General features: G+C 39.0%; 3 protein-coding genes across 4 annotated transcripts; 1 reads left to right on the top strand and 2 right to left on the bottom strand.

The window, feature by feature from the left end:
* The first annotated feature begins 611 nt into the window (after positions 1-611).
* Positions 612-1,881, top strand: LOC141825568 (leucine-rich repeat receptor-like serine/threonine/tyrosine-protein kinase SOBIR1). Its single transcript, XM_074712948.1, has one exon. The coding sequence runs from the start codon at positions 612-614 to the stop codon at positions 1,842-1,844; it is 1,233 nt and encodes a 410-aa protein (XP_074569049.1). The 3' UTR covers positions 1,845-1,881.
* Positions 1,882-2,627: 746 nt separating this feature from the next.
* On the bottom strand, positions 2,628-15,309 carry LOC141823365 (lysine-specific demethylase JMJ29-like). 2 transcript variants are annotated; one of them, XM_074710641.1, is made up of 12 exons: positions 15,068-15,309; positions 14,882-14,982; positions 14,691-14,790; positions 14,449-14,581; positions 14,321-14,384; positions 13,503-14,202; positions 13,051-13,380; positions 10,746-11,069; positions 10,588-10,660; positions 10,421-10,506; positions 10,216-10,335; positions 2,628-2,990 (listed from the first exon to the last, which is right to left on the bottom strand). In XM_074710641.1, the coding sequence occupies exons 1-12, from the start codon at positions 15,131-15,133 to the stop codon at positions 2,925-2,927; spliced, it is 2,163 nt and encodes a 720-aa protein (XP_074566742.1). In that variant the 5' UTR covers positions 15,134-15,309; the 3' UTR covers positions 2,628-2,924. The 2 variants fall into 2 exon arrangements, with proteins under 2 accessions (XP_074566742.1, XP_074566743.1); XM_074710642.1 differs by lacking the exon at positions 2,628-2,990 and adding an exon at positions 5,674-6,161.
* A 2,899-nt stretch (positions 15,310-18,208) lies between these two features.
* LOC141823366 (homeobox-leucine zipper protein HOX11-like) lies at positions 18,209-19,882 on the bottom strand. The gene is given in 5 exon segments (XM_074710643.1): positions 18,209-18,534; positions 18,536-18,755; positions 18,833-18,912; positions 18,995-19,290; positions 19,423-19,882. Coding segments are annotated over 5 exon segments (1,056 nt in total). The 5' UTR covers positions 19,751-19,882; the 3' UTR covers positions 18,209-18,402.
* Positions 19,883-23,450: the final 3,568 nt, after the last annotated feature.

Below are 23,450 nucleotides of genomic sequence, written 5' to 3'. Positions count from 1 at the left end.
CGTCCCTAGATACTCGGTCAACGATTGCCAACTTCATTAAATTCAACATCATTGCATTACGTCTTGGCAATTGCACCAAACCGGAAGGCGAATCCGACTCCATTTAATCCATATTGTTTGCGACTGAAATTAAAAATAGTAAATCTAACAGCTAAATCGTGGGCTAGTGAATCATTAAAATTGAAAAGAAACAAAAAAAAACTAAATCTTAACTCCCCATATTTCCTTAATTCCTCTGTTCTTACTTGTCCTCCCTTGTCATTGTTTTTTAACCTCCAAATGATTAAATTTTTTATTTATTAACTATATAATTAATATGTTTTAATTAATATATTGATATGTAAAAAACACAATAAAAACGCAGAATATATCATGTTTTGTTCGCAGCGACGATTGTGCGTCAACGAAAACAGAGTCAACTGTACAAGTCCATCTCTATTAATGCATCTTTGACTCTTCCACATCGTAAAATTTTCAATATAAATTTATAGCAATTATATATCATGACGAAATTGAAGATATGAACACATTGAGAGGCGCGTAAGATCGTGGATTTGATCTTCTTTTTTCCCTGCTCCATTACTTTCGATATATATCGTAAACTAACGAGCATGAGACCATTCAAAGGCAACGCAGAAACAGCTCCTGGAAAGCTGCCGCCTCCGGCGAGACACTTCTTCCTCCAACACCCTCTTTATCTGGACGCCATCATTGCCTTCTTCGTTGGTTTCGCCGTTGGGATCCTCCTCTTCCTCCTTTGGCGCTCCCTGCTCCTCCTCCGGAGCTTCTTTTTCACCCGCTGCACTACCCTCGTCAGTAGAGTCGCTGTCCTGGACGGAGAGGAGCCCGCGGGACACGCCCCGATGGTCTTCAGTCCGATGCTCCGTGGGCCGGAGTTCGACCTCTTCATCCAGCAGCTCCAGCAGGTCGGCGTTCCCCTCCCCATGCAAGTCATCGGCCGCGGTGGCTGCGGCGAGGTCTACAAAGCCTCGCTCCTTCTCCACGACCAGACGCTGCGCGTCGCCATCAAAAAGATCGATCTGCCCACCGACGGCCAAGAGGAGCCCGAGAGGTTCCACTGCCGCATGCGGCAAGTGCGGTCGGAGATCCGGACAGTGGGGCACATGCGCCACCCCAACCTCCTCCGCCTGCTAGCGCACGTTCCGAGCCCGCCCCACTGCCACTACCTTGTCTACGACTACATGCCGTATGGTTCTCTGCACGACCTCCTCCGGCGGCGCGGGGCGGCACTCGAGTGGCCGCGCCGCCTAAGGATCGCGCTGGGCATCGCCGCCGGCCTAGAGTACCTCCACGCAGTGCACTGGCCGCGGATCATCCACCGCGATCTGAAGCCAGCCAACATCCTACTCGACCGGCACTTCGTCCCGCGCATCGCCGACTTCGGGCTCGCCAAACTGATGAGCGGCGGAGCCGGAGGCGGGAGCGGACTGGTCTCGCAGTCCAACAACCTGGTGGGCACGTTGGGATACATCGCGCCGGAGTACTACCAGACGCTGGTCTGTACGGACAAGTGCGACGTGTACAGCTTCGGGGTGATTCTGGCGGTGCTGGTGACGGGGAGGTTCCCGAGCGACAAGTTCTTGGAGGAGACGGAGGAAATGGGCCTAGTGAGTTGGGTGCGGCGGTTGGTGGCGAGCTCCGATGAGTTTGCGCTGGCGATCGACGAAAAGTTGCAGGGGAAGGGGTTCGAGGAGCAGATGCTTCTGGTGCTGAAGGTCGCTTGTTTCTGTACCTACGATGACCCCAACCAGCGGCCCAACAGTACGGACATTCACCGCATGCTGTCGCAGATTCAACGTCACGATCGAATTCACTCGCAATAGCAGTAACCATACAAGGATCACATTTACGAGGGCAAAATGGTAATTTCGTCACTCAAGAATAAATTTTGAAGCGATTTCGATATGGACGATTTCCTCTAAATGATAAATCTCAATCAGTCTCATGGACTCAATCCCTGGAGATGACCGATCCGATCCTACAGAAGTTTTCCACTAACCACCAAGGTAAATCGGAAAGCGCATACGGTCGTCAATCTAGATGCCCAACATCCTTTGATTGCGTTCTCCATTTGAAAAAAAATTCTTATAAATACGTCGTAGCTAAGGATCGAATCGCAGGATCCCTGAATCACAACCCGAATATTACTATTGCACCATTGCCCCGGGACAGATGATTTCCTCCTAGTAACTCAACACAAGTGTCAAGAGTAGGAGAGGATTTTAATAACTTTTTTAAACAATGCCAAAGCATTGTTTTGTATTAAATGATTTGATGGTTTTTTATTTTATTTCCAAAAAATATCTCATAAATAAAAATGTCATGGTTATTTACTTATTTTATCATTAAAAAATCTTGACAGCATTTTTAAAAGTTGTTAATTTTTATGAAATTTTTTATTTAAACTATTAAAAAAAACTAAGTCAATAAACTCAATCATTACACCTAGTCAAAACCCAATCAGATTTTGTTTGATCCAATATTAACAGAACCTTAAAACTTTTAATTCTAATCAGCTTTAAATTTTCATTTAACCATAGTCAATCAACCATAAATCAAGAACAGTTAGATTATCTTTCAAACTACTTAATTCAACACTAAAGGCATAGAAACCGAGGATATATCCCTGTTTTATACTCATGAATTCTAGTTTTAACTATGTTAATTTAAGTCCCTCCGAAGATATAATTATAAACATGTGAAAGAAAATCTATTCTAATGTCAATGCAAAAGTTTATAAAAAAATTAATCCCTGTTGCTGTAGGTGAAGGTAATAATGTTTTGCTCGTCTCAAACCGTAGCCCTTCCTTTCAGTCCTCAACTTGTGTATCTGCTCTTAACTTCTATCAGGCTTCCATCAGATTCTTGAAGAAAAAATGCAAATGTCAAAAATCTCATGTTGGCTAAGGCAACAGTTCTTGCAAAGTGCGCACAGCTTTCTCAGTCGCATAAACTATCATCTTTTTCACCTGTTCATCAGAGAATTCACAGAAAAAAACAATGTTGTTATTCAAAATAAATAATATGAACCGGTCATGCAAGTGTTTGAACGAGAGTTCATTTGGTTTCAGAATGAAAAGGTGGCAGGTAAACCTAGCCTTTTCCTCAAAAAATGGGCACATAGCAAAATGTCATCAATATATGCAGTTAAATAAGACTCCATTGCATATCCTTTGTCAAAAATATCAGACAGAAAATAGAAAAAAAAAAGAATAACATGCATCATGATATTGCATGGGCAAAGCCTGATTTCATTTCTTAAGATTTCAAATGATTCAGATGAAAAGGGAAAAATTCCCTATCCGTGTCCCTTGTGGCTGACAAAAACCTACCACGGAAAAGATATCTAAAACTAAATGATATGGTGCCCGGCTGATGAACCACAGCATTGTTAAACTACACAAATAAGGTCTTTTGCAAGTACAAGAATTGTAAAAAAGAAAAACCAAGGTCGTATTGAAAACACACAAACAAGTTTAAAGACAAAGACCTTAAGCTCTAAAATAAAAGACTAAAAACTACAATAAGGAACATGCGAAATTGTATAATGGTGGCTTTTTCGCTATAGTTGTTGTTTAACAAGCTCCATTTGCCCTTCCTTTTATATCCTCAAAATGGTCTTGGATAATCTTTACAATTGTTTTGCAATCAACTCAAACTATTCTTAGTCAAACAAAAAGATTGATCACGGGATGCCAGCTGTTTGCTGTCTTTAGTTAACTCATCAACAATCCAATTAATTTAATCCCATCGGTCTACTATAGCAGATAAGATTCTCTTCAAATGATCTTATTTTCAAATTTAGCTTGAATTGAGTTGATTGCCAAGGCGATTCAATCCCCAATAATCGATTGAAATTCTTGTTCATCAACTCGAAAGAAAACTTTTCTATTTTGCCAGCAGAGTGTCTTGAGTCAACTCGTAGTTGACTCAACTAACCTCAGTCAACTAAGTTCGTGTTTAGTTGACTCAATTTGAAACAAAATATTTTTATTTACAAACAGAACATCTTAGGTTGAATACTTAGTCAACTGAACATCCTAGTCAATTAGTTGATATTGGACCCGGGCTGGACCCGTAATCGGGTCAACGGGCAGATTACCCATTGAGCCGATTCAATGAGCCAATTACCCATTAACCAGGTTCAACGGGCTCAACCTGTAATCAGTCCGTCTCTAGATGGGCCGATTACAAGTTGGGCCCCTAATGAATTGACGAACAAGTTCAACCATCAATTCAGTTGTTGGCTTGAACCAGTGGTACAATCAGAGGTTAAACAACGGTTCAGCTAGTGGTTAACTGTTGGTTCATGTTTAATTTTATTTAGATTTTTTAATTATAATTTTTTATTTAATAATATTTTAGTAATATTAATGATTTGATTCAATATTAATTAACATATTCTACCTTTCTATTAATGCTAAATTTTCAATTTATTTACTTTGAATTATCTGAAGTGGGACTATTCTACCTTTCTATTAAAGCTAATTTTTCAATTTTTTTCTTTGAATTTTTTAATTTGAAACTATTCTAATTTTTTATTAAATCTAATTTTACAACCTATTTGCCCTGAATTCTTTGACACGAGACTATTCTACCTTTAACTCATTAAATTTATTAATTTTATTTAACTCTCTTAAATACACAATGATCTTATTTTATTCATTTAATATATTCAATAATAAATTTATCAAGGCCCCCATGGGCAGACAATTCCTGCAAGAGTGTTGCTACCAATAAGCTTGGGTTCGAATCCCAACGAGTGTGGAATGTCCCGCTAATTGCCTCACCCTCCCTTATACTATTGCTAAGGGCGAAACCCCCTTGTGATTTACGCCCTTCTAGGTAGTTTAACAATTACTATATTACCCTTGATTCAATTTATTTTTATAATAAATTAAATTAATAATATTAATGAGGATAATAAATTGATAATATATAAAAATAAATAAATATAATTTTTAAAATTAAAAAAAATAAATTTATATTCATTTTAATAAAATAATTTTTAAATTATCTCTTTTAATAAAGTTTATTGAATTAATTAACTCAGTTTCAATTAAGTTTCACTGCACATTTCAATTAACTCAATTTTAAAATCGGAGGGTAATCATGAAAAAAAATTTCGTAAATCTCCGAAATTGCAGAAAACCTTAGGTTGCTGAGGTAATCGCATTTCGGATTTATAATCCATTTGCTAACGTTTTGCTGATGTGGCAATGATGCTACATTACCTGAGATTCGATTGTAGAATCAAGTTGGACCAGCTAGAGGGGGGTGAATAGACGGTCAAGAGAATAACACTCGTCTTAAAAAAAACTTGGTTGCAACTGGATCGTTACTTCCAAGACAGTTAGCGCTCAATCAAAAACTCCTTTAGGCGGAGAAGCCTTTACAGTTGAAGCACAGAGACTTAGAGAAAAGATTACAAAAGTAATTGATGATTTTACTTCTAGAACTCTAAGTCTTATTTATAACCTAAGAGAATAGATCTGGATCATTGATCGTAGATGAACTTCCTCTTGGTCGTTGATCCGTTGATGCGATCCTAATCATTGATCGGACATAACCTTAAATCTCGAACATTGATTTAATAAAAGGATAAACTTTATCCTTTTTTCTTTAATAAAAGATAAAGAGTCTCCAATGTTAATCTCTCCAACGTTGTTTATTTTATCTCCAATTAAGCCATGCAACATTGTTTAGCCATGCAACTTTGTTTATCTCCAATTAAGCCATGCAATGTTGTTTATCTCCAATCATGCAAAAAGTTTCCAATGCACCTGCAAACTTCCAACTTGGTCAAGCTTGGTCCAAGTCAAATGTTGACTTGGTCAAAGTCAACTCAGTTGACTTGGTCAAAGTCAACTCGGTTGACTTTTTGTAGGTAGATCTTTTGAGTGATTTCTGGCCAACCGAAGTTAGGCTCACCCGAATCCGACTCTGGCCTTTCGCCCCTCAAGCGTGCTTCCTTCCGGCTTCTCGTCCCTCGGACATCGCGCACGTCCTTCTCGCTCCACCGGTGTACTCGTCCATAGCTTCCGCGTCCCTCGGATTACACCGAGCCCGTCGGCTCACTTCCCTGCGCAACCCTTCTCGTCCGCTATGTCTTACGCTCGACTTCCTCCGTACCTAAGTTCCTGTACACTTAGCAAAGGGATTAGAACAACACAGGATCTAACTTAATCTAGTTGATCACATCAAAATTGACCGGGGCACCAACATCGATTATAACCTAAACCAAACAAAATTATCATTCATAAACTTGGACAGATAATCAAGGTTATCGACGATAACCCTAAACCAATGCACCATTAAATGCTTAAATGTGCAATAAAATTCATACTTTCTATCATGAGCTAAAGACACCATTTAAGTGCCTAAATGTGCAATTAAAGCAAATCACAAGAACTGACATATCTTCTTCTTATTAGAAGGAATAGAAATCATATTTGGAATAAAATTCCAAAATAATTGGAAAAGTAGGACTTAAGTAACACACAAAGGGCTAAGTGGCATCCATGTTTAACAATCAAACTAAATGTGCAACCAGGTTTTGGTTTGATAAGTTCAGTTGCCACAATGCAAAAAAGACTTAAGGTAGTTTTTAAAATAGGGCAGGTTATTGATATACAAAGTAACTATATATGGGATTAGGGATGACAAATTTTCTTGCCTGTAAATAAATGGAACCAAGAAGGGGATGAAACGAGTTACGCAGCAAGAAGAAGTATGAGATTAAATTTTTATTTCCTGCAATGCTTGTACCACATGAAATATAGGTTGTAATGTATAAATTTTGTGATATTCATATATTTTATTTTACATTTGTTGCCTTGCCCCCAATCCACCTCACATGGGAAGTGTGGCGTGGGAGAGATGGGAAAGAAGAATTCCTCCCATAACTCACACTGTTATATATGGGACAAGCACAAAAACTTAAAACCACCCACCCCATTCTCGTCCTTACACGGGGCTATTTAAAGTGAAATCTATATGTTGGGCTTTATAGTAAGCAAGTGTGATATTTAAACAGCCTTAATGTTGGATAAAAGATGGAGAAGAAGAATTAAAGAAAAAGTATACATCTGAAGCAAAGAGAAATGATAAATTGAAACTCAATGAAGGCTACTAACTTCATAAATCAAATCAATCCAAACATTTTACAATAACATAGATTCTGCAAACGAGACTTAAGTAACCCCGCTAGAACTAATCCAATCCAAGAAAAAAGAGATGGACATCAAGAATGTTGAGTGAGTGATTTTCAATCCTAGAAAATATGAATTAACATCAACAATGTTGGTGTTTATCAAATTATAGGAAATAGAAATTAAAATCAACGGCAACAAAAAATTAAGATTAACATCAAAATCACCCAGCAATTAGTTCTGTCATTACCAACTCAGCCTTCAATTATTTGGTGAGGGTTTATCCAATGCTTTAGTTTCAACAAGGGCATCAAGCTTCAATAGTTTGGTGAAAATAAGATCAAATTGGTCTTCCTACTTGATGCCGATTCGGGGTGTAATAAATATATGATATTACAATTCAACATCCCTTTAGTCAAATTGATCTTTGAGGATATGGAAGCACTTTTTATCCTTGTTTCTTCCAAGCTGATTAGTTTTATTGGTCAAATTGATTGCAGAACATTAACAACAAAAACCAACATAGAGCCATTGGTTGGGATATAAATATGATTCATCAAATTGTAAAAGCTAGATTGCTTGACATACACTTGAAGCTAAAACTACATGCTCCGCTTCACACATTAAAAGTGCAACTATTTGTTCTCAAGCATGAACAGTTTGAAATCAAAATGATAAACAAAATATTACAATTTTTCTGATCTGTGCCTAATCACTACAAAGTAAGCCTACAATGACAGAATTATCTGTTGAAGAATAACTAGGCGAAGAATAACTAGACCTTGATCATGTGTCATTTAATATATATCATGCATCTTTTGGTAACTTGCATACACGGTTGTCATGGAAAACTCAAAAACTTGCAAATCAATAATACTCGATGCATGACAGATGTTGTCAGGCCTTGTGCATGTAAGATATCTCAAACTTTCAACAATTTGATTGAAATAGGCAGGATCAAAAAATGGCTCATCAGCCTCTATGGACAATTTTATTTCAACTTAAGAAATCCATGCATTGCACTTTTGACATATAAAAATATCATATTCTCTTTAAACTACAATTATGACCCCAAAAAACTACAATATTAGATAAGGTTGTTTCAAATCATGCACCTTAGACCTCTTATATACTTCAATCAACATAAGATTATTATATGTATGCCTCCTAGGTGACCAAGAACTTTCATGTATGAACTGACCATGTGCATACAGGTTTGCAACCCTATCAGAACTAGTTTTTTGTCTTAACAGCTGTAAACATTGCCGACTTCAATTAGACCTTTGTTTAGTTCGTGGGAAATCACCAACAACGAAAGTGTCTTCCTCTAATCTCAAAGGTGTTTGATTTTGGTGTCTAGGTAACAAACCTAAACTCATTAGAATTTTGGTTTTAAATTCCAGTCTTTCTTACATAACATAGATTTGAATTGAACCATAACAATAAATAATCTTCTAGATGTCAAGATATGTTATTAAGGCAATGGCGAAGAATGTAAAAGATAGGAATTGCCATATATTTTTCTTTTTTTCCCTGCCAACTGATGTTTGATTGAATATGTATAAAAATAAATAGAAACAAAAAATTATCTAGATAAACGAGTCTGTAAAATAATATACTCGTCTTTCAGCCTAAATAGAGGTGATTCAGTCCTAAGAAATAGTCCATTATCTATGAGCACACGACAGTTTAAGATCAGTATCACACTGCTACAGTTGTCAGTTGACCAATGAGATACTGCCAAATGGACTGGGTTGGAGTGTTGTTAGAGGGATAGAGGCCTTTACCTAGTGGTCACACATATGGTGATTTTCCTGTGTCACAACCTTTAGTCATGAGATAACGTAAATCATAATCAGATTTGATAGTGATCAAGCAAGTCTGATCAAATAAAATCAAGTGGGGCCTGTTGGGCCAAGATGAGAATGTTCAATTACAAAAATTAATTTTTTATAATTCAAATATCTCATTACAAGATCTTGATAATTAACATACCAACACAAATTAATTTAATGGAACATATAAAGAATTGAGGTTACCCTTGAAGTGTGCTTTCAACGTCGGATCTACGCTCCAAACCTCCAAGGCTTCTTTGGTATTCTCTCACGACTCAATTGTATAGTATATTTGTATGTGTGGACACACTCTATATATATATAAAATTATTCTATATAATAATAATATAGAATAATTATCTTCTTATCATAGTTGGGCTTGATCAAATCATATCTTATCTAGAATATTATGATAAGTTTTTGTAAAAATTTTATTTAGATAAAGATTTGACAATTTTTTGCCATCACTATCAACAAAAAAAATGATAATCCCAGTCAGTCTCATGGACTCAATCCCTGGGGGTGGCCGGCCCGGTCCCACGGAAGTTTCCCACCGACCACCAGGGTAAATCGGGAAGCGCATACGACGGCCAATCCAGATGCCCAGCATCCTTTGATTGCGTTCCCCATTTGGAAGAAAATTCTTGCAAATACGCCGTAGCTGGGGATCGAACCGCGGATCTCTGGGTCACAATCCGGATGTCCTACCGTTGCACCATTGCCCCGGGGACTTGCCATCACTATCAAGTATCTTGTCATGTGTACAATACACATGCCAATATTAGTCCAATACATTTTATTTTCTACTACAATTTTGATAAATTATAACTCTTATAATTTATCAAATCTCACTCGAGCCACCATAGGGAGCTGATTGAACCCAATTAGATTAAGCTTCAATAAATTAATTGTGACCTAGTCAACTTTCAACTAGTCAAAATAATTTATTAATCTCATTCTATTCCACTAAAAGAATGAAATTGCACACTTAATCCAATTGGAATTACTAAAGCTTATAATCAATAAAACTCTCCTCTGATTGATCGAACTAGCAGGGCCTACTTCTCTACAATCAAATAGAGAATAAACTAAGGACCAATGAAAAGATGCTAAAATCAACTTAAAAGTGAAGAGTGGTTGTTATATGTAGAGGTAAATGATTCAAAAATCCACTTGTAGAGTAAGATGCTATTAACAAAAGGGCAAACCTCGAGTTTGTCTTCTTTGGCTCTGTGATTTTTAGGAAGCAATCTGAAGTCCTCAGTTAAATGGATGCACTGATCAATATTTTCTGGTGAAACAAAGTCTATTGCAATCTTGGTACAGGACTACAAAGAGGAAATTTTGGATTAGTGAAATATTTACTAGACAAAAACATGGATCCCAGATATCTAAATAGCCAAACCCATGTACCTTCAAATTTCTCACTTGGTGAGGACATCCAGCAGGAATAAAAACAGCTTCACCAAGTTGTTGTATGAAAGTCCATGGTTCAATTCCTATATCATTTCAATTATTAGGATACAATTATTGAAGAAAATGTAGAAATCTAGAATGTCATATCACTTAAAACTACTAACCAAATTCCTCCTTGAGCTTCCTTTTGTGTTTTCTAGTCAGGTAAAATGTTTCATCATGGATGGGATTAAATACCTGATCACAATAAGAGAAAGATAAGTTCTTATCTCACTGTTGGAAGCACTAACTATTAATGATACCACTTGGGAGAATAACCAACCCGTTCAACAGGAGAACAATAAACATGTCGGAATTCTTTTGAATGCTTCTTAAGGTAAGCTTGTAAAGCAGGAACATCTTCTCTCCTAAAGATATCCCATAAAGCTCCTGCATTTTCTATTGAACCATTTAAATCATCTGTCAGCTCTGGAACTATACAGTCTATCTCTTCTCTCCCATCTTGATTCATTTCAGCCTCATCAACATTAACATCTTGAAGTTGATCCATTAAATCTTGAGCTTTGTGCTTTCTCTTTAGAACTTTTATTGCAGCTTTTTGCTCCCGAGAAAGTACTACTTCACTAGTGTGCATTAATATATTTACCTGGCAAAAAGAAATGTAACCTCCACTTACAAGAGTATCTCATTATGAAGCAACTGTTGTTGTGCATTATTAGGGGAGATAAGGAGAATCCTTATATGCAGATAAGACAGTTTAATCAATTGAAGCAGGCTAATTTTAAAAATTCCCAGAAATAAAAGGGTTCCGAATTAACAATGACACTGAAGAGATGGTAATTTATACTGATTTGCAGCTGGCACAAACAAAGAACAAGAAAAGAAGCCCAAGTTCTGAAGAATGATTTACATTCACTAATTCCCTTGAAGCATGTTACTGGGAAAAAAATAAAAAGAAAAACAGGTAGCAGGCTTTTATATACAAAGGAATTCCAAGTTCTATGATGTTTTGCAATCAGTACAAAAAAATAGAAACATTTTATGAAATGAGGATCTTAAACCAGCAATGGTAGCAGTTTTAGAAAGAAGATTCAAGAAAAACAATTTATCCAAAAAAAATAGCTCTGAAAGCTATTTTCAGTTGAAATCTTTTGCCTTTTCAGTCGATGTATCACATGCATGATTTATCCTTTTTTTTAGAAAAAAAGGTCACACGAATGATTCTAATTGCTTACATGTTTGACTATTGTCATGCAGGGTTTTTACATTAGATAGGAGACATTGAGCCAAAATGTCCATGAAACAAAAAAAAAAGAGTAAAAGTTCTGCAGCTTCTAAAATTGTGAAATATTGAAGTATATAACAGATAATAATAGGGAATAAACATATCAGCTATGATACTCGTATTCAGAATTCCCTCTCTTCAACCTGTGTAGACATACATGGCATACGCACAAGTATAAAATGAGTCCAACAAACCAGACTTGTCTATTTTCAAAGCTGTATCAAGCAGAGAATGTTCACAACATTTCTAGTAAGCCGCCCATAAAAAATTTTAAAAGATGATGAAGATCTAGCCACCTTAGTTAGAAATCAGATAGCAACCTTAAATTGAGAAGCAAAAGCTTGAAAAGTCTTTTGCTAGCCAATCACTATGAAGAAGCAAAAGGAAGTGACACTAGATCAAGCCCTTTCTCTACTTTGGAATGTTGTAAATCGAGATGCCAAGCTCTACGAAATCCAACACCTCTACGAGTCTACCATGATAGAGAAGCGAAGAAGAGAGGCATTATAGAGAAGCAAGAAGAGTACTTCGAAGTTGGAAGAGGAGAGATGGGAAGGAATACAAAGAGGTGAAAGAAAGGAGAAGACAGAACTGTGTTGTGTGTATAAGAATGGGGGGAAAATGTAATGAATAGAAGTGCAATCAATGTATTTAATAATTATATGACTCCGTAAAAGAAAGTAATTAATGATCAGATAATACACAAATTAATTCATTTTACTACATTGACTAATGTTTGTTTTATCTCCCTCTACCCTTATAGCTTGCAGTCTAATAGATAAATATCTTGTAATTGATATATTGATATTCTATTAAATTATTTTCCTGATTAAAAATTAATAATGATTGCAAATACAAAAAGTACCCAAAACTATTCATTTTAAGCTTTGTCACGCCCTGTATCAGTGTCCAAATTTGAACTTGTTTATGCTGAGTCACCATCTTCCTACTTTGAAAGATCACGTGAAACATCTAGTTCCATATCCATGTTGGACACTCATATCCAAGTCCAAGTAACATAGCCTTTTAGAATTCAATTGTAACCGCACTTATAAAGGTCCCAAAGAGAGTGTCCATGTTCAGCAACTTTAAAGATAATTATAAATGAAATATAACATATCAAAGAAAGAAAATGATGCATTAAGATCACTAATGTTTGTTTATCCAATTGTTATCCCTTTCTCCAATCTAGAGGATGGATATGGAATCCAAATTTGAGAGATTTGTTTTATCTCAATCTTAGCAATCATGTTCCTGAGATTTTTGTTAATCCATCATTTGTATGCAGAAAAACATGTTAGCACTATGAATACAAACATAGAAGCAAAAACTGTTAGCTTACTGCATCAGAGACATCACAGTGAATCTTGGTTACTGAATCTCCCCTCTCAAGCTCTTCTTCAATTCCATATGCAATGTATGATTTTGGTCCCAAATCCAACTTTAATACATCTTTGGGAAGTGCAGCAGCAACATTCAATGGACCATTATGTGGATTTGTATATTCTTGAAGAGGCAACAGATTAATATACTCAATCCCATGGCTTGGTAACAAATCCTCCAACTTGCTGGAAGTTGGCCAATCCTTCAATTTGAGCATCTCAGGCCACATATTACTGTACACCCTTCCTTCCGTGTATCCTTTGAAAAATAGCTGAGGATCTATTTCTACCTGAAAAACAAACAATAATCAAGTCAATTGAATATGAAGCCTACAGAGTACAGAAACGATTTGGCAAATGCATCATACGAAGTAGAATATATCAATGTGTTCCTTATGATTTAAGAGCTAACCTCACAGCAAGCTAAACAATCAGTAGCCCGTACACTTGATAATTCAGTTGGAATTTTGCTCTTTGTTCTCCACATATGTGATGGCTCCCAGATCAAACGTGATTCCTCAAGCACTCCCCTAATTATGACTGGCTCTCCGTTGAGCCAATGCATCCGGAAGTGCTTTTGATCATCATTCTTAATATCACTTGCCAATGGACAATATAAGTAATTATCCATATCATTCCTTCTAAAAGAAGCTCTCCTTGAATTTTTTGTTGTGGAACATGCACACGCTCTCTCGACTTTTTCCATAGAATTATGTGTCTGGGTTAGACCAAAGATTTTGATTGATTCCTCTGCTTGCACTTCCAAATCAACCAAGAAATTCTTAGGAAACATGTATTTCAATTCAAGATGAGAAGCACCACATCCACCAACCAATGCATGAGGGCACGGAATGATTCCATTTGCTTTCACTTTCCAGCCAGTAAAATGATCAGAATCATTGAGCAAGCTATCCTCTTTTTTATTAGTGAATTGTTGTGGCTGTCCACCATGCATGTAATCTTGACCTCTGTTAAGAAAATTGAATGTCATTTGCTCACCCGATGCTTGAAGGTTATTATCACGAATCTCGCGACAGCATCCGAGACACAAGTCATATGAACAACTTGAACAACTTCTGTGAAGGTCGATGATGGAAGTTCTACAATTGTCGCTTATCATATTGAAAAAAAAAAAGCGAAACAAGGGTCAATTCCACAAACAATTGAATTCATAGGGAAAATAAGCAAGACACAAGGCCAAATCAAACTAATGGCGGAAGAGTCAAGTACCAGAAAATCCGTTCATCCCTTGCACAAATTGCATAATCTGCTTGCAGGTCACACATTTGAATTCCTGTTGAAAAAAGTAATGAGCATATATTTCAAAATTATGGATGTGAAGTTCTGAGATTCACCACCTCTGATCTCGGCCTCTATCTTCATCTCCACAAACTGTTCTTGGTTCAATCGTTTTAGACCGGGCAGTAGATAGTTCAACATGTAACCAGCATATTTAATCTTGTCAGATTTGCCCACATCATTGGTTAAAACCTGTTCATCATTTCACAAAAAGACACAAGTTTCTTACAGAATACTCAAAATAATGAACCGAAGTAAACTATAGGAAATATAAAATCTACTCGAGAAAAGAAGTCCAGACCAAAGACGTGCTACTCTCCCTCAAGCAAATAAGACAATTGCATCTTTCACGACAGAAAGGGCAAGCCTTTGCTACCATATCATTGGGCATATGCGGATACCTAAACCCCCAAAAAATGAAACCTTCATTGTAATGCCATGATCTAAGAGCAAAAGAACATAGCAAAATAGTAGCAGCAGAGATATGTGTACCAGAGCCGGATGCAAGGGGCACAGTAGCTTCTGCTGCAACTGGAGCACAGAATGGTGGAAACGCGTGCCTTCCTGCATTGGTGGCACATTCTTCTTCCGAACTTTTCAATTCATATTCCAAAAAAAGGGATTTAGAAAAAAATGGCAGATAGACGAGGGACGAAATAGATGTGTTAGAAAAATAACCTTCCTAATCCTAGGGCTCCCCGTCGAGGTCGTTCTTTTCCTCTTCATCACCTCCACTGAGACCATTGTTCGCTGAAGCAGCGGTAGCAATTGAGGGGGAAGCACCTTGCGGCGGCTAATTAATCCCCGATTCGGGAACGATTCAGGGCTCCTAGCTGCTTTCCACTCTGGCGTCGCACATCACCATCGACATCAGCTGTGTCCTTGCGCTTGCTTTCCGGTCCCTGGACGATCGGGTGAATAAAGCGATTGCTAGGGTTGTGCAATAAAGAGGGTTCGATGCCTGAATTTATTGAAGCATCGCAATCTCAATCCGTGAACGGCGTCCCTGATTGACAGATCCCGTTCCCAGATTGACAAATCTTTCCTTCTTTCCTTTCTTGTAGCCCACGTGATCCTCGTTTCATTTACTTGGTAATTCGGCTTTCTGTTTATTCCGTTGCCTCGTTTCATTTACCTGGTAATTCGGCTTTCTGTTTATTCCGTTACCCGAGTTAATAAATTAATATTATAAAATTGTTTAGAGTTAAGTTTGATAAAAAACAAATTATTGATAAAAGTAATTCATAAAATTTATTCATATTATTATTTATGAATATTATCCATAAATAATTTATAAATTTTAATATATTCCTATTGAAGTTTTTATTTAATTAAATAAATTATTCGAATTTATTTATTTATTTATTTGATCTTTTATATATTAAATAAATATAAATAATTTTTATTACATCGAATTTTTATTTTATTTTATTTGCATGCTAGTAAAATTTTAACTTTATTGTTTGCCTCTAAAAATCTTAAATTAACATGGAAATCTTCCGCAATTAACTGAAAGATTCCAACACAGATAAATGGCGCATTATAATTTATCATTTACCTTTGTATCATGATCCAAATCAATTAATTTTAAGAGAATTTTTGTCACTTTTTATAAAATTATAAAATTGATTTTTAAAAAATTACCTATAAATATCCAAATTCCACTTGTCGTCATCTCATCCAAACAACTTTGAAGTCTCACTTGCTGTAATTGCTTGTTCGAGGGTTGCTGAAATTGCTGTATTGGTGAAAAACAATAAAAAAAAAAATAGACAACCGTGAAACTTAACTTTGTTTGGAAAGGAGTGAGGGAAGAAGAGGGAAGGTTAAAAAAGGGTAAGTTTTAACCTCCTTTATCAGAAAAAAGAAGATTTGCTTATATTCTAATTTGGGATATAAGTAAAAGGAAAACGACTTTAAATATTATTTATTTCAATTTTATCCATGTTTTAAAATATTAATTCCTAAATAACTTATTTAATTTATTTAATCTAAATTTTTGAAATTTCTATTGTTGAGTTAGTGACAACTGTGAAAGGGTGTGAAGGCGACAAAGAAATGTTCATACTTTTTGATCCTTTTAGTATTCATCACAGGTAAAGAACAGGCCTATCCTTGCATTTATAAAGACTTTAAGTTTATGACTCCAGTAAATTTATCGTTCAGAGTTTAAGGAACTGTCTTAATCTTGGCAGTTTGCCCCATTGTTGTGATTAGAATAGGCCTGGAACATCATCTGCTTCAAATTTCATAAACCAGCGTCACACCCCGTTCATTATGCGAAGCTACTGCCATTTTCGTACCATCTTGTATTCGTGGATGGCAAAAGAAATGCTTGCATCAGCTTTAATCAACACAACGGATCCTCTGATTTATTGTAGTCTGGGGACTTGAATTTGAGCAATTTCACCATGATGCCTTCCGAAGTTGGGATGATCTCGTTGTGTCTTTCTCCTGTGTATTGTCCTCTTACTTTACATGTGGCTGCTTCCCTGATCCACAGCGTGGTTTTTTCTAGTTTTGACTTGATATATTTGGCCAAGGACTCGAGTAGTTTTTGGAAGAAAGGTCCAGGTATTGCAGCCTGTAAAGGAACAGTGTAATGCATGGCCCCTTCAATTTCCAGAACTATTTAACCTCACTTTTCAATGTTTCTGAAACGTAGTGGGATTGGAAGCTTGTCTAAATTGGTGATGCATTTAGTCAGCGAAAGATATCATGTTCTTGAAAGCAGACACTGTTGTTTTCCAGAGAATCTTTCAACCTTGAGAGTGGTCTTGTATCAAGGGCAATTCTTTGATAGATATTACAGTTATCTCTGCTAATCTTTAAATTAGTTCAACTCTTTTCCCTTGTTCGAAATTAAGAGGATATGAACATATTTGACTGGATATTGTAGAATTCTCTACTTCTTTTTTCTGGAACAGGTATCTGATTTTTTACCTCTCAAATTTATGCAATGTATAACATACATTTTTTGCCTTTCAATATGAACTCCAATGAGGCCAATTCAATGCTCGATCTCCTTTATTTATTTGGTCGTTGAATCCATCCACAACAACCAAATAAATATGACAGACTGAGTTTATTTTATAAAAAAAGAAATAAATAATGAATATTACTATTTCCCTTAATTATATTCCTTTTAGGCTAGCATCTCTAAAAAAGAAACAAAATCTATTATAAATTACAAAAAACAAAACAAAACAAAAGCCTTTCAACTTTGGTTCAATCAACTTTTCAAAACAGTGACTGTGACTTTTATGTGATTTGACCTTGACTTAATACCTATAAACATCCAAAGTATGAACGAATTTCAAAATAAGAATGAGTAGTATGATTTTGAATTTGCAAAGGAGAAAATCAACCTTATCACATTCTGCTTTTTGACCGGCTTTGATCGAGTTTAAAACTTTTAAAGTCAAATTATGAATTATTGACCTTATTATGACTAGCAACAGAAGCACTCAAATCTGATTAATTTCGTATTTAATCGAAATCTAATTGCACCTGAAAGATTTGTCTTTGTCCTGTCGAAACTGCCCAGGAAGATTTCTGGACACGCTCACGCAGGCTGACAGGCGGCCATTTTGGCCACATCGATGAGGGCAAAAACGACATAATGGCGGCTGACCACCCAAGCGGCTCCCAATCAAATCTATTATCATACCGCCACTTATTGATGAAGAGAGAGAGAGAGAGAGAGAGAGAGATTTTCTCGTCCTTTTATTGAAGATTTGTTATTAAATGAGCCAATAAGTTGAATTAATTAGCAGCACTGCAGCAGGAGGATTGAAGTAAAGGCAGAGGCAGAAGTAATTAAGACTTAAAAAAGCAATTTTTCTCCTTTTTAAAATCCAATTGAGAAAAGCCAAGAAAATCCCTCCAAGCTCCAAAAATACGCTAAAAGCAGAAGAAGGAAGAAGGAAAAAAAAGGAGCCAAGTGGCGTGAACGCCCTTCAAAACAGTGCTTTTTACAAGAATTGCCACTCGGCGACGGTGGCCGGAGTTTTTCACTTCTTAGGAGACCGGCGAGGGGTGGCGAGGGGAGGCAGAGGAAGCCTGAGCGGCGGAGCCCAGCGGTAAGGGTCGGGGCATCGAGAAGAGAGCGGCGAAGGAGTTCGGCCGCCGCTCGGAGGTGTTGGCGTTGGTGGCGGCGGCGGTGGTGGTGGTGGTGGAAGCGACGCGCTCGCAGGAAGGGCACATGGAGAGAGTGGTAGCTGGGAGATGCATGTAGAAAGGGTGGGAAGTCTTGAGGGCCCTCAGCTCCGCCACCTCCTTTTGGAGCCGCCGGTTCTCTTCCGTCAGCGTCTGGCAGCAGCGCTTCAGGTACTCGCAGTCCACCTCCGTCTGCTTCAGCTTCGTCCTGCCATCACCAATGGGAGTTGGCTCCGGATGGAAGAAATAACTGAGGTGAATTAGGGCTTTCAGAAGAAAGAATACCTGGCTCTCCTGTTCTGAAACCAGACCTCCACTTGGCGAGGCCGCAGGTTGAGCTGCTTCGCCAGAGCAAGCTTTTGCTTCTGAAACAGTAGAAATAAAGAGTCAAGCGTTCGCTGCAAAAGGTAAAGGTCCGCTCCTTTTTGTATGTATTTGGATTCTTACGGGGTTGAGGGTGTTGTGCTCCTTGAAGCTCTCCTCCAGAAAGGCGGACTGCTCCTTGGAGAGGCGGAGCTTCTTCCTCCCGAGGCCGTTCTCTTCTTCGTCGCTCGCTCTCGAACAGGCCCTTTCCACTGGCGGCGCTCCGGCGCCGCCCTCGCCTCTCCCGGCGGAAAACTCCATCGGGAAGGAAGAGACAGTGCTGTTGGGCGACGACGACGCCGCCGCTGCCACCTCCTCGGCTTCCCCGGCAGACGGCGCCCGGTTCACATCGAAGCCTCTCATCGACAGTTCCATGTTCCCTGCAGCACGAAAAAAGGAGTCAAGAATCCATCACCATTTCTTGCAGTAGAGATGTTGATAGACAAAGATATTTCAGATCTCAAAACCCTCGTTCGGAAAACGATCGAGAAGACAACGTATCTGTCCCTTACCGTTCTCGGTCGCCCACGGGAACCGCAGCTGGGAAAACGAAGGCTGCGCAGAAAGAGGCAAGAGGGGAAGGAGGTTAAGCTGCGGCGGCGGCGGCGGCGGCGGCTCGGCGGAACCCCTCTCCTCTTCCTCCTCTTCTTCCTCCTCCTCCCCTTCCATCTCTTTCTCCTCCACTGCGTCCTCTTTTTCCCCTACCTCCCCCTCGTCCGCGCTGCGGCCGACCCCTAATCTCATCCCAAACACAATCCCCAGACTCCCTCTCTTCCCCGTCTCCGCCGCCCAGAACGGCCTACCCGGCGGCGCCTCCCCCAGCCTCAGCCCCAGTTCCATCAACGACAGATATTCAGTCCTGGAAAGAGAGAAAGAGAGAGAGAGGTAGAAGAAGGAGCAAAAGGAAGCAGGCAGCGAGCGAAGGAATGAAGGAAGCCTTTTGGTTGGGTGGATTTATAGAGCGTCAGGCACTGCAGCAGCACAGAGGAAGGTAGAAGGCAAAGCGAGCAGAGGCAGAGCAGCCATGGCTTTGACCGACAAAACCTTCGGTTGACAAACACTGACACACGTGAGACCCACCCCACCCCAAAAGCCAAAACACCATCCAGTTTAGCCATCAAAACATGTTCCCATAATTCCATTTCAACGCCATAATAATTGCACTAATCATCATTTCCTCTCATCATCCACACCCCAGCAGTCCCCACGCTTCCGCCAGCCAGCCACAACGCAAAGCAGCCATGCCCAACGCCATGATTGCCACTGTAGTTTCCGTGGGCGGACGGGATCATGGCGCATCATCATATCCTTCGTTCCTCTCTCAATTGTTTATTCTTCCTTGTTTCTTTCGGGGCAAATGAGCGAGCGAATGAATGCGCCCACATGGCGGAAGGCGAGGCAGGCAACTTTTGGCTCGCGAACCCCCTTTCTCCAACACTGCCTCGCGCGGTAAATAATGGTCGATCGCCTACGCGTCGTCCATAAAACCTCATTAAGCTAGCGGAGAGGAGACGCAGCAGCGGGGGAGCTTTTCATGGCGACCTCGCCGATCGAGCGATAGCGCGTGACATAATGGTGCACCGAGGGCGTGACGAAGAAGTTCACGTGCCATGCCGCAGAAGTTTTATGGCGCACCAGACGAAGCCGTGTGTTGCATTTACGTCGAACACCATCTCGTGGTCTCCCATCTGGCCCCTCCTCCAGTTGTTTTTTACTTCTTCTTTTTTTTCCCCTACTCTAGATTTGATAAACAAAATGTTCTTGATTGTTCAAATCGGACTCGACAGCGAATGCTATAAACAATTTAAAAGAATAGGGGGACAAATGGAAGGAACAGACGAAGCAGCAGATAATGGAAAAAACAAAAACAAACAAAACAAAAGAGAGAGAAAGAGACTTGAGTTAGGTGAGTCGCCACATCGGAGGCGATGATCATGATTGAAGCAGCATAGAAATCCACCAGCGATCGGAGTTTTGGCGTGGGTTCACACTAAAATTTCGACGAGAACTGGAACGAGACGATCACATTACTATCAAAGAAAATACACTCAAAAATTAAAAAACCATCTCGTATAAAATAATTATATTCATTTTATAGATAATTAGTGCGGCTCGGAAAATGTTGTGAGCACTTGTTTCGAGGGCTTTTACTGGCGAAATCTTTTGTTGAGATACTACTAATACGATTAGCTACTGCTAGAGCTAGATCTACGGCTATGGTGTGGGCTCTGATGGATGGGATATGGTGAGAAGGGCTCCCTCTATATCTCATTTATGTTTCTCAGTAATCGCCTCGCCAAGAGATCATTAATGGCGTTTCGAGGCAGTGTAGTAGGTTCTAGCAATCGTAGATTTGTAGTATTTAATGGAGTAGATACTAATGAACTTAGGAGGAGAACTTTTTATACAACCATATGAAGTTATGAGCCATTATGGGCATATTGATTGTGATCGATTATACAAACTTTGGTTAGTGATGATAATAATTAGAATTACACAAATAAGAGACAATCAAAGCATAGTATGAGTGAGGCCCATCGTTCAATTTAATTTCTTTTATAACAAATGTCCCAATCGAATTAAGATTGTATTTTGATCTTGAAATTCTAGTTGTCTCGTAATTATGCGTTTATTCCCTTTCCGATTGCATGTCGCTCTCTAATCTTGTTAGGATCTTAACTAGCTTAGCTTTCAATTCACCTCTAACCATTGACAAATGGATATGTGTAGAGAAAAGTAACAATCAAACAAGTTAATAATTCTCTATAATGACTACTAAATCTCGATCACTTCTCATCATCACTTAACAAATGGAAACATTAACCTCCATAGATCCTCCATTTATATTGCATTCCCCTAATTTTGTTTTTCAAACTTAGAGAACAATCAATACTAGAGGTTTCCATCATAGATGTGATATCACCTCGGTCCAAATCTACTTGATTGTTCTTAGCTTTAAGCCATTGACAAAGCTATAAGAAAAAAGAAAATTATTTAATAGTTTTGATTTGATTGCCTTACATAGTAGGTCTCATAAGTGTTAGCAAATTTGTTTGCAATTGTTCATTGATCGTTTTTGAAAAAAAAAATATTAATCCCAGTAATATTGAACTTCTTAATGCAATTGTTCACTATGATACCTAGATCATGTTCTCTTTTTACAACTTCTTTGAAATAGTTTACTCAGAAGGTCTTTACTCAAAATTTTAATTACTTTATCAAACAAAGTGAAGAAAGAAAGAAAAAAAAAAAAGGGACAGAAGGGTGTCAGTCTGAGTGACAAATCCCATCACACATCAAAATTACATCCAACTCAGCTACAAAATCTCTGCCAAGCTTCGTCAGATCGTTTTTGGTGTCTCCCCACACTTTGAATCTCTCTCCGTCTGTCCCATCATTTCATCACTAATTGCGAATTAAAGTCAATCCATCAATTATTTCCTTTTTCCAAAAAGAATAATCCACGCCGGACTCGCGGCGGCCGGGCGGCGGCGCGCTCCGCTGCGCGGTGTTTTGGCGGGGGCAGCGAATCGCCTCTGCCGAGTGCTGTCCGACTCGCGGGGACAGCCGCAATGATTGGTTTGACCCCCGCCGAATCTACCTCGTCGCCCCATCTCGGCCGTCGATCCGCACCGCCGCAATTATTGGCCGGGCGGTGACCTCTCCGCCATCAACGATGGAATGGCCGTCGAAGAAAAATATAGAAGCAATCATCAATTCATGGCTTCGATAATGGTTTGTTCTTCGGAACAACACAGATGGCTGGCAATCGATCGATCGAGCATGCTCCAAGGCAATTATGAGAGTTGGCATTCCTTTTCCACCAAACCACACTGCGTTCAAACTTCAACCTTCTTCTTCTACTTCCTCGCAAACCCCACACAATTCAGTGCATGATTGGGGGTTTTAAAAAAAGATTAAAAGTATTTTCGAAGAATCAAAGGCACTGTGTTTTGGCCTACCTAACGACGACTCGATCGTCGCCATTATCCTCCGTGCCAAATGATCCATGGGAAAAATGGATTTGATCCCATCAATCCCTGAGCTATGCGTGATGTTGACTGGAGAATTGAGGTCGTAGTTGCAATGATTACTTGCTCCCACCTTGTCCCCTCCGCTACGACGACGGATGCAGATAAAGATGGCTTGCAGGTTACTCATATCTCTCTTTCTCGTCGTCCCATGGGGCTGGGCTGGGTACATGTGGCTCGTATGGTCAATCATGGCACATGCTTCGAGCAATCATGCCTCCATCCTGAGCGCAAGCACCAGCCTCAGCCTCAGTACGGCGGCAGCATGCAGCAGAAGACCGGCAGCAGAGGGAGGGAGGGGGGGGCTGAGGGAGGAGACACGACCCACCCTTCCTTCTCTCTGCTATCTCTTTCACTGTCAGACGCTCTCCATCATAATAAACGAGAGCAGAGCAAAACAGTGGCAGCGAGCAGGGTGCATCGATGCAAGATCTCGGCATTTAAACTTCACCTGGACTGCTTGCTTCCAATTGTCCCATCACAAAATTATTGTGGCGAATTTTGATATA

This window comes from Curcuma longa, chromosome 3 (genome assembly GCF_044706935.1).
Source record: "Curcuma longa cultivar G26 ecotype Majalengka, Jawa Barat chromosome 3, ITB_CL_G26_1.1, whole genome shotgun sequence".
NCBI lineage: Eukaryota > Viridiplantae > Streptophyta > Magnoliopsida > Zingiberales > Zingiberaceae > Curcuma > Curcuma longa.
Note: the sequence above shows the minus strand (reverse complement) of the source record. Positions and strands in the feature narration are given on the sequence as shown.